Below are 12,366 nucleotides of genomic sequence, written 5' to 3' on the forward strand. Positions count from 1 at the left end.
AGGTTTTCAAAATTTACAGAATCGCTGGATAGTTGAATTTATCAGGGACCCCTGGATATCATCTAGGCCAACTGCCCTGCTCAAAGTAAGTTTCTTTAAGCTAGTTTTTCAGGAAATTGCCCAGATCCATGTTCAGCTGGGTTTTGAGTATCTCTGAGGATAGAGACTCTGTCCAGCCTGTATCAGTGTTCAATCACCCTGGCAGTAAAAACATGTATTTTTACATTCAGATAGAATTTCATGTGTTTCAATCTGTGTTGTCTGATAGGATAGCCATCAATCCTCCACACACGCAGGTGAGTTAAGTCTCCTCCTTGCTGATAGAATAGGAAGGCAAGAGGAGGTGTCAGAGAGAACTGGTGTCTGGGCTGGTCCTGTCACCAGGAATGTGAGAGGACATCAATTTATGTCAGCTGTGAGAGCTGCAAGAGACCCTGGACCTACAGCCAATATTAAGGGTGATGGACCCTTGATCTGAATTGAGAATATGGATGGCAAAAGACTCCTGTGGGCAACTGCTATTACTGTTACTATATATTGGCACAAAGAGGGACGGAGTTGAATAGCAAGATTTCTAAACTTTGCCCTCCTCTCTCAGCAAAATTTGACTTCAAGTCCAGATTTTGGACTGCTTTTGAATTTTCTGATGCTTGAGACTGTTTAGATAGAGGGTTTTCCTTCAGACCTATAACTTACTCTCACATATGTTAACAGATGCCATATTTGCCTGGGGAAAAGGACCAAAGAAAGGAACATACTTTTTTTCATTTAGCTGGGAGAAAAGGATCTTACCGCGCATACGCGTCCCACTCTCGTATATATGGCATGAGTGCTTGTCTCAGCCTCTAACGCTTTTTCAGTAAAGAAGAAATATACTTTGTTATCATCGTGGTCTTCATTGTCAGGAATCATGTATGAGCCAACGAATTTTGGTTCTTTAAAAGAAAACAAAATGAATGGAATTCAAATTTATTAAAACATCCTCTTATTTTTCAGTTCTTAAAATCAGCTGGTAGAAAAGAAAAAAAAATAAAGAATCAGGGATCTATCAGTCAGAGAGCTACCTAAGGGGAATAAGGTGGTAGAAGGGGGGAAAAAAAGCTATTTTTTTCTGGGTAGGTATCTATAGAACATGTGGAATACATTAATGTCAAACTATTTTTATAGCTCCAATTCACAAATCAATATTCCTTTGTATGTGTGCAAGAAAAAGACCTTTTTTCTAGTCCTGTTCTCTGGGATTTATGTATTTTAGTTTGGATTGAGCTAAAACCTGGCACTAATATTTACATAACAATCTCTGATCCCGTACAAACCAGGTGTAGGAATGTCAACTTTGGACAAACAGCCTTTTAGATAAAGCTCTGGTATTTCAGCAAATAGATGTTACATGAACATATATATTCATGGATAGAAGATGCATTGTGTATCTTTGCAAGAAATAAAAACCGTATCAGTTTCTCCTGTTTTAACATTTTGCTGCAAGATTGAAATCTAAGTTCAGGCTTCAGTCCATGCCTGTATGCCTTTTAACCTCACACCAAGCAGAGCTGTGAATGATTTCATCTCACTGAATTGTAGCAAAGTTTTTACAAGTTCTTTAAATAAGAATGTCGTTCTTACAATTAGTATGATTTCTTAACAAGCAGTAGGTAATGCAAATATTTTCTAACTTCCTGTTCTCTATGGAAACAGTCATTGCATTTCAAGACATTGATACAGCTCTTGCTAATTTTCTGAAGTGTTTTTAATATACATTTTAAAATATTCCCTTTCTGCAAATTTAAATTTCAGGTATAGGCAAAATGAAAATCAAAGTTTTTGGCCATAATTTAGAGAACTCTATATATTTGAAATAATGAAACCCTCAAGAGACAAAGAAGTGAAACTTAATTTACATACTGTGAAGATCCACCTGATTGTTGCTGCCCACGTATATATCAACAGTCTAAACACTCAGTTCAGCAAAGCTCTAAGTATTAGGATAACAGCATATCTAAGCATGTTCTAAACATATTAAAATAAATGAAAAAAACCAAAAACCAAACCCCTAATTTAATTCAAGTCTGAGGTCAGATTCATGTTGGAAGAAGTATGCAGCAGAACTATTTTCTTTCTTCTGATTTGAGAGAAAACTTCTATGTCCTTTCACTGAAAACATGATGCTCACCATATGAATCACAGTAAAAGGCAATTATTGACTCTTCTTGCAAAACATTAGCAGCAATGATATCAGCGTTGTGACGAAACATTGCAATACTTCTGGAGCAAAATGAATCAAGATTCTGACTCTCCATTTCACAGAAATGTCAACACTTTGAAATTTGGTTACATTTCACATTGAAGAGTATGAAACAATTTCTAAATTTTTCAATACACGATTTTGCTCAATATTTTTCTTGTGGAACACTTTGATTTTCGTCTTTAAAATTACACACTTTTTATTTCATTTAACTCTATGATCATTGTATGTTTATTATTTTGTGTTACTGCATGACATCTCTTTACTACACAACTTCGCAAAAAAATGACTTGTTTTATTGCAGCATAAAGACAGAATGATCTCAGCTAGAAAAAGAGTATTGTGTTCTAAGTAGAAGCTCCCATTAATTAAATAGAGATTTTTAAAATATTATTTTAATTATATCGGCATATCATGAAATAGTATAGAGTATCCAGAGAACAAATTAAAAGCAATTTTAAAAGTGAAAAAATTAAGGACATAAAAGTTCCGTTTTTTAAACCCAATATGTAAACAAAGTGAAGATTTCAATAAGTTCATCCTGGCAGAAGGTTCATGAAAAATTTAATGGAAAAAGTTTAAACAAACTCATCCCCAAATGGGTATATTTGTGCATGAACTATATCATTTTAATTTCTGGTTAAACAGAAATTCTCTAGTCATCTGACACAGTTCTGGTTCTGTGTTCTTCCTTCTCCTCCCTCCCATACCTTTCAACAGGCGCTCACTATCAGGTTCAGTTCGGAGATGGGCCATGCGATTCATGGTACGAAATAGAGCAGCGTCTCTTCCCCAGTAGTCATTGTAGAGGCCAGTAAAAAGTTCACCACCTGCAGGTCATACAGCAAAAAACAAAACAGAACCAAAACAACTTGATAATACTCTACTTACTAATTTCATTGCATGTGATAGGAACTGCATTATAAACATGGCTCACCTGTATTTGCTCAAATTCAGGTAAGAAGATGTCTCAGTAAGTTACACATAGTCTAAAGAGCATATGGACATTGTTTCTACCAGCACTGCAACATTTACGGTTGGAACAGTATGAGGACAAGAATTTTAAATTTCATTCATGGTCTTGGCCTCATTTTTGAAACTGACTTAATGATTTCAAGATAGATCCACACACAAAACGTGAAGGCATTAAAATAATGTCTAAACATATCTGCCACAGTAACACCTGCCACATCAGACACTTAAGTTCAAAGATCTCACTGTCGTTCAGTTTGTGCCTAGTCCTAGAGGCACCTACCCTTTGTTGACACCTAAAATCTCCACCGGTGCAAAGACTTTGACCAGACGTGCCCCAGTCTTGCTAATGAGAAGCTGCGAATTGCTTGGTCCCAGAACTGGAAGGGACATGTTGGGTTTATGATGAGCCAGAAATAATGGGACCCAGAAAAAGGGATGGAAATGCAGCCACACATTTCAGAGGATGCAGTGCAAAGGAAAAGAATAGCAATAGCTGCACTAAACCACTGATTTGGGCTACAACGCATGGATACAGCTCAAGGCTAAACCATACCTGAATCCGCAGGTTGGACCTCAAACAGGGGAGTGTTTCCTGAGCATAGTTACCAGATTTGTCTCTGTGCAAAACGTGTCTGAGAAAAAGATTCATTAGGGAAGCACATTCTGAAAATTCTGGAGGTCTGGATGCAGTCATCTCCCCATCTGGAGTGATAAGAAGCAGTACCTGCTACCTTGGAAGTGTTTTCTATAAACAAGTACAAGTTTTATTAGGCTGAGAAGATTTTCCAGTCAGCCTACTGGAGCTGTTCCACTTTACCTGAAATAACTGCAGCTGGGGTATAACTTGCTGGCTGAGGGGCTTAGGTGTTTACTAGACAGAGAAAGAGAGCCTGTTTTTCTCTGGTCCAGCAATAACTTTTTTTCATATCCTTAAAGTATTCACCAGAGTAGGAACAGGACCTGAGATCTCATCCATCCTGCACAATCCGTGATGAATAATTCCTGAAGAATTTATGGGAACATAAATTCAAACCCATTTTCAAAGGGTTCAGGTGGCATTTCACCAATTAAGCAAGCATAGGAAAATATTAGGAATAATATGCTGATTGCCAATAACTGTTGAAAATATATGTGTAGTTGGGTACAAGTGTATCATACATTTGTTCAAAAATCCAGCCTATCTCTATCTGAGCCATCTAAAATTGTGGTATTGGTTATATTTTACTTTACTGAAATGCCAACAATAACTCTACCTTTTAGTTATGCCTGGGCGTAATTCCCCTTAACTGATCAAGCATTAAGAATAATATAGTTCATACCCTTGTGGATTTAGATTAGAAATTTTTAGGCTCAATTTAAGAAACAGACAGCTATTGTCACTAGGTGGCATCCTTATGTTAGAAAATAACAGCAGGAATTAAACTGCACAAGAAGAGGGAAATAAATTATTTCCAGTTCATGGCTAATCTGAGCAGAGGTTTCGGTGACACGGCTTCCTACCCCCTCATCAAAATAAACATGACTGATCCATTCAAATACTGCTTGCTGGCATTTATAAAGGATTATAGCAAAAGCAAAAAATATGCTTGTTGGTCTCCTTCAAAGTGTGGATTTTGTTTCTCTTAAGAGATACATATGAATTGAATGGTACCATAATTCTGAATAATGATTCTGAAAAGTTTAGAGTTTGGCAGCTGGGGCTAGTTCAGCCACCTCTGCTGATTCAGAGCTGAGTGTAGGGGTTTTTTGCCTTAGGCTTCACCATGTAAAGAATGAATTTTGCCTTGTAAAATACATGGTCATAATTCAATGTAAAGTACTTGCAAGTGAAATGAAAAGTAAGTATAAATTATAGCATCAGTTATACCCAAAACTAATAGAGAGTATTTTTTAAACACAGAGCTGCTTAAACAACAGAATTTGCCAGTGCCTGAATAATGTTACAAACAATCTTCACAACCCCAGTTAATGAGTTACATTAGTCATAAATCCCCCTTTAAGAATTCTGTTGGAAAAGTATCTTGGACTGAATGTTGTTTTGTTTTGGGTTTTTTTAATTATGGTGATGTGTAATACAAAACATTATGCTTTTGTCCTTTCACCACCGTAGTGAATCTTGGAAAATGCATCAGTGAAGGGTAAATGTTTTGTCACATATTGCTAGTGATCAGGATTGACATTAATAAGTCCAGATGTTCAGAAGTTTGGATATGAAGCCTGTTCCTCCTGTTTGACATAGCTATAAAATGTTAGTATACGTAAATAACCTGCTGGTATGGCATTCTAACATATACCAAGGAAGTTACTACTGATTTCACCTGCGAGATCCTTGGGGGAGAAAATGGAAGTTCCAGTCTTGAAAGGCTATTGTTCCATGAAAGATATTGTACAGACACAGAAATTAAATCTGATTTTTATCCTGAAGTGTTACTAAACTAAACATAAGACAAGAATCAAGTGTGAGAGACAGGTCACCTTGCCGCAGGAAAGTGATGAGACAATACTGACGAGTGAGCACAAGAACATTCAACATAATTCCGAGATCTTTTGCACTTTTGACAGAGGATCTTTTTTCCTCTTCAATAGTCTTTTGCACATCCTGTAAATCCACGTTAGCAATTTTGAACAGTGCAAGGTTTTTACACGTGCTGACTAATTCTAGGTTTGGAGACAACCTGAGGTTAAGGTTTGAAAAATCCTGTCAAGATTTCTACTCTTTTGTCCTGCATTGAAAAAGGTAAAACTGTGTATCAGCTCTCTCCTGTCTTGCTTGCAGGGTTTTATACTGCTGCACATCACACTAATAAACCAGTATCTTCCAGTGAAAATCAACGGAGCAGTTTCACACACCTTCAACACTCTTCCCCTCTTCCAGTCTAACCTCACCTTCACACCTATTTGAAAGATTAATTCCCAAAAATTAAGCTTTAACACAGCCTGGTTAATCCTGCTGAACCAAGAATAGAAACTTTCTTCTTTCCTTATTTAAACAAACAAAAAATAAAACCCATGGGCCTCAAACCCCAGTTTTAACTCAAGTGATACATGCATACTTTTTAGCTAGTATTCTTTTCAAGCAAACATATACATAAAAGTTGAAACGGGACCACTTAAAAGGTACCTTCACTTTTTGCCCTTTTCTCAGACCAAAATATTAACAAAATCAAATACAAACTTCTTCTTCTTAAACCAACAGTTCCTAGACAACAACCCTTAAAGTAAAACAGATTGAAGAAAAAAGAAGAAAAGGAGAAGAAAAAACCTTACTATATACAAGGTATTTCTATAAATAGGCTGCTTCTACCTTAGAAGTGGGTTTCCTTTGCTTGTTATTGTCATGTTTTGTGTACCTGCTTGAAATTGGAAGGTAATGCAAACCTATGCTATTGTCCATCGGAAGACCTTTTTGTGTAAAATCCTCATTATATCCCTTTCTACAAAGCGGACTAGCTCTATTTTGAATAAAGGAGTAGAACATAATGAGTGGAAATAAGCAGCACCTTTCGTGCATTTCTTTGACTGTCAACCAGTTATTACTCACATGACAACTAAAATTGGAATGCCAATTCACATTTTTAGCAAGTAATACTTTTCACAGTAGAAAAAAAAAATATTCAAAGAAATTAGCTATTGCTTAGCTGATACACTTCCTCTGTATATTTGTATTTTCTTTCTGTCAGTCAAGTATTCTGTCTTCTGTTTTAAGAGAAAACATATTAATTTTAGCTCTATGTCTAAAGTAAAAGAAAAGATACAAATACATGAAACTGTTTTAAAACTGTAAAAACAGAAAATATTATCGGAATGGATTCCCTGGATAGAAAAACATATTAAAATGTAGTTTAAGTTTTTCACCAGTTGCTTGTGATATATTGCAGGTAACAAAACATAAACATAAACTAATTTCTCAGCTTTCAAGAGCTAGTATGGTCTAAGCTAATCAGTGTGCATGATCTGATATCAAAAATAGCTTTGGCTATTGAAAGCAGATGGGAGAGTTCATTGGAAATAGAAGTCCAAAAGTTTTATATGCTACTTATCTAAACGCATACATTTTATATAGCCTGTCGGCCATCCAACATCTATTCTGTTTCCTGATGCTGACAATAAATTGCTAAAAGTTAATTGTTCATAAATTGAGGAATTCACCACAAGCTACTTTACCACTGGGTCAGATAACCTGTAATAAAACTTATGACAGCACGGATATTTAGTTTTAAAGCCAAGTCACGAATTATTATTTTCTTGAAGTGGGCTTTTTAACTTATGTGTTGAAATACATGAAGAGATACAGAACAAGAGATTCTCTTTCTTCCTAAATTAATCTAGCTAGATCTGGTTCTAATTAGTGATGTTGCGAATGATCTTTCAAGATCAAGATTTTAAAAGCTTTTAAACTTTTATCAGAGGTATGTAAAGTTTCCTCGTTAGTCTAATCCTCACTGTTAGTCAATAGCTGCACTGGTGTAGGCTTTTGTGTTAATGTGAGTTGCAGAGATGGAGGTTGGTTTTGTATTGTTTAGTTAGGAAGAAGAGGATGCTGGGGTGTGAAAGTCTTTGCTAATAGGTTTGCATAAAACCTTCTCAAGGACTTGCATGTTGGCTGAATCTACATGGAAGGGTGGAGGCAGCTCTGGGGTACAGCATCCAAGGGCATTCTGACTCCATACCAGGAGCAGATTTCACTTTCTGAGAAAACTGGAGCACATGAAGAGGAAGGAAACCTCCAAGCATTGGAGGAAAAACTGGAATACTAGTCCTGCAGGGTGCATGGTGGTGTTGTCATCTCCTGTCATGGGGTCATGGCCGCCATGAGCTGGAGTCAGGGCTCAGCATCCCTTCCTTCAGACTGTACTTGGCATTATAGGCCTCAGTCTCATTTTCAAATGTAAATTAAAAGATTCTTTAATGTTCGCTAATTGCATCTATATCTTCTATGCATTTCAAATTAACATCTACAGAGATAAAGGATATACGTTCTGGAATCTAAGGATCAGCATTATTTCTTTTCCTTCTGTAAACTGTGTGTCCTTGGTTAGTAGAAGTTAGTAGAATATAGTAGAATACATAGAAATACAAACTTCTATAGGATATTTTTTCTAAGTGTTGGAAGTGTTTCATTCCAATAACATAAAAAGTATAAAAGCATAGATAAAATACAAAACTCTGAAGAATTTTGTTATGTTTTTAAAATATCATTCTATGATCCCTTGAAATTATAGATTTCACAAAGGAGGCCTAGAAAAACAGCCTTTAAATAGCTTTCTCAGGTCATATTAGTTTTGATGAAGGGGCACTAGTTTCTTTTTTCGGTGTTGTATCAGTGATCTGATAAAAATGTATTATTTTCTTCTGTAGTCTTGCCATATTACAGAATTGTTGGTTTTGTGAGACTGATTTTATAAGTCTTTGTCAGTGGATGTCCAAGACTCTAATCAATATTTATCAGGGAAGGTCTTATTTAATGGATTTCTCTTTTAGATAAAACTGTGAGGATCCATAGGACCTCCCATAATCCTGGGAAACTAATGAATAGGCCAGAAACACAAGGACTAACCATTAGTCTTTAAGTACTCAGTAGGACAATCTGGCTTCCATTTAAGCAAATAAAATTCACATTGATCTCACAGTAGGAACATGATCAGGTTAATTTATTTACTTAGTTCTGTCTGAGGAAAGGTTGAGAAGGACTTCAAGATTAGACCATGAGGTTTCAGGCCTACAGCAAATTCCATGGGATGAGTCTTTGTTCCCAGGCTGAGCTAAGACTGGAATCTGTTAAAAACTGTAGAAACAATTTAGAAATAAGGGTGGAAGAAAAGCGTAACAATCTGTGCTTCATGGATTTTGGAAGGTCGGTCAAAATACAGCAGTCTTTTCTGATTCTTTCATGACTTCTTAACCCACTAACTCTTAAGAATTTGAGCTGTAATTTATTTTTTTTTAATGGGAACGAACAATATTTTGATGAATTGCTGCATTACAGGTGAAGATTCATCCTGTAAGCAATTCGTTATTGTAAAGGAACAAATAAACCTAGCACGTAAAAATGCATCTGTCACTCATGACCAATACTTCCTCACCACCATGGGTGAGGTATATATCATAGTAGTTCACAATCAGAGACTTTAGCTGTCTAAATTTAAGATATGAAGTCAAATGTTAATTTCAAATGGTCCTAAAATCTCCTATTTTTTTATCCTTGAAAAGTTGAAAATTTATTTGATCTTTAGCCTCTTTTTCTAGCTCTTTCTTTTGATGACTAGTCCTTTTGAATGCTCAATTTTCGTCTTATTTATGTTTTCGAAGAACAGAAATCACTGTGTTACTCCCTAAGTGCATCTAGCTTTTGCCTTTTACCTGCTGTTCCAGTCTATTTTTAGTCAATGTACTATAATATTGCCAAGACTATGTTTGCTTGATCTCACAAAATGTTTTCGGGAAAACATTAGAGAAGAAACAAGCATATGGTTCGCTATGCCACAACTTCAAAGGTCCCAGCCCTACAGATATACTTACCAGCAAGGCACAGAGGAGCACTATCTCAGCACAGCTTTCTGGCACTGCAGGTCTTAGACTGAATTCTATTTTTATAACTGTCAAGTATAAGATCAACTCTCCTAACAAAGAATAAGTAGTTTTGGATGGTTTTGTTAGAAGACAGCATTGAAAAAAAACTATTTTGATCTCAAAAGCCATAATTTATATAAACAATAAATGCTTGATAAAAAAAAAATTAAATTCATATTTTTACAAGATGCTTGTTATTTGGATTACATCTCAGTAGATGAAAAATAGTAAATTTTGTGTATTTGTCTCAGTGGTGTAAAAGACTAAGCTAGACATATTGCCTTGGTTTGAAGGAAAGTGGGAAATGATTATTTGCAGAATTACACAACAATTATCTCTTCAGGCACATGTCATATAACATCTACTGACTTCAGTGAGACACCCTTGCTGGAGTTAATGCTGCCTGGGATGTAATATTAATGTGGGCAGCACCGTGAGGATTAAGCCTGACATGTAGAAGGTTGCAATGGAAGACTGACAACACCTCGGTGTGCTGAAGAAAGAGACTCAGAATGACAGATTGAAAGGACTGTGAAGCTTGTGACATAAAGATCATTACCAATTAAGATGGAGGTGAAGGAAGAACTGGGGTCAAAAGGGCACCTGCCTCGTCCTCTCTCAAATTTGTGCGATTCCAGTTGAAACAGATGATCCTTTAAAAAAAAAAAAAAATCACAGAAAACAGCGTAAACGCTACAGGCAAAGAAAATGGTGCTTCGAGACGAGCTTTAAATTTGTTATACCTTTGTAATGGATTGAATTCATTAGGGAAAAAACACAATTATGGTTGCTCATGGATGTACTAGTAAAAATTCTCTGGGTTTCTACAAATCATCTTTGTGTGCACTGCCCAAAAAGAAGCAGTAAAATATGCACTAAAATTGCACTTGTTTCATTTCTGTGGGAGTAGGGAGTGAAGATTCCTCTATCTTTTCTCCAAATTATCTAAACATTAAATAGATATCTAGCCATGGAATGTATTTTCCCTCTTTAAACATTTTTTTTGCAGTAGTTGTTAAATATATCATGCTGTGTTATCTTCTCTTGGTAGCTTTGAGATGTTTATATCTCTTTTTCATAAAAGTATGTTTAGGAATTTATCCCCAGTTATGGTTTTCAGAGCAGATGTGATTTCTGCAGTGGATTTAACAGAATATCAGTATAAAAAAAATATTGGCAACTTAGTTTAATTTGCCTGTGTAAGGCTTTAAAGGCTGGGAAAGAATTTACAATTTAAATTTTAATTTGCAGTGCTACATTTGTCCCAGCTTTCTCAAAAGAGCCCATTAATGTCTGATTAAAATATCAATTGACAGCACAATATTTTTTAATGTACATATTAACAAAAAAGCATACTACGAAACACGGGAACGGGGGCGGGCAAATAGAGAGAAAGCTATAAAAGCTTCATAAAAAACATGCCACCTGGCCATCAAGAATGTGATTGGTAAACATTTTGATAGTCTAGCAGTTCCAGTTCTGTGTAACAGTTTTATTCAAAAGTCTATTGAAAAGCAGATTATACACATATATCGAATAAACGCAACCTACCTGTTCAGGAAACTGTTCAGTAAACTGGGTTCACATTGTGAATACGTTAAGGCAAATGTTTTGTGAGACACAAAATTATATGTGACAGGACCCCAAATAACCCAGAATTTTGAGGAGGATCTGCCTGGATCTCTCCCTTACAGCAAACATTCTCAAAGAGGTCCCAGAAGATTTTTAACCATAAAAATCAGGTTTTATTAGACCTGAATTTACAGATACTTATTAGAATAACTCAGTATTTACACAGAAAAGGGCTTGGTATATCTAGACTGGACAAAATAGTGTCCAGGTAGTCTTTATTCAAGTATATGTAGTCCTTTTAATCCTTATGTCTTTATAGCACATTCGTTTTTCTGCTGTTGGTTACATTCATGTAATTTTTGGGGGTTGTAGCATATGCAGCTCGGTCCTTAGAAAGTTTTGCGTTTGAGAGATACAGAAACCTGACTACATGCCGCCTCTCCGCAATGCTGTATTCCCCACTCTCCTTCAGATCACTTACCTGTATGTCCACCTATCCCACCCTACGACCTACAAATGTGTCTTTTTCCAAACAAGTGCAATTGCCCCCAAAGCAAAACTAATGCTCTCTTCTCTTCAGGTAGCTCCACTCATGACAGTTATGCTCTCCTGAAAAGATCATAAAAAACAAGGAGCAAAGAAGCAGAAGAGATACTGACCATCACATGGAATGGAAAACTGGTAAGATAATAATAATAATGAAATAATTTTTTTTCAAGGATGAAAAGAAAAAATATATATAAAAAAGTGGGAAAGTTGTAGAACTTTTTTGCCCACTCATTGACGAGTAATTGAGTATTTCTCTGCATTTCATTTAAAACAGTTATTCTTGAATTTGTCACAAGCCCATGCCCTTCAAAACATTATTCACTCCTTAATCCCCAGATCAGCCAAGCTGATGTACTTATCTTCTGCTCCCACCGGTCTAAATAATACATGCCATTTTGCTGCAACTTCTGATCAAAAAGTAAGATTCACATTAGTTAGAGAGTTTCCATAAAAATGGG

At 35.9% G+C, this 12,366-nt stretch overlaps 1 protein-coding gene across 1 annotated transcript in view; it reads right to left on the minus strand.

Annotated features, from left to right (window-relative positions):
* Window positions 1-12,366, minus strand: part of SEMA3E (semaphorin 3E) — a 147,889-nt gene that overhangs the window by 30,699 nt on the left and 104,824 nt on the right. The window contains exons 5-7 of the mRNA XM_063327313.1: window positions 10,347-10,440; window positions 2,953-3,072; window positions 793-935 (exon numbers count right to left, since the gene is read on the minus strand). Coding sequence (XP_063183383.1) covers window positions 793-935; window positions 2,953-3,072; window positions 10,347-10,440 — 357 coding nt within the window. The remainder of the gene's footprint in view (window positions 1-792; window positions 936-2,952; window positions 3,073-10,346; window positions 10,441-12,366) is intronic.

Source organism: Chroicocephalus ridibundus, chromosome 1 (assembly GCF_963924245.1).
Source record: "Chroicocephalus ridibundus chromosome 1, bChrRid1.1, whole genome shotgun sequence".
In the NCBI taxonomy this organism is placed as follows: domain Eukaryota; kingdom Metazoa; phylum Chordata; class Aves; order Charadriiformes; family Laridae; genus Chroicocephalus; species Chroicocephalus ridibundus.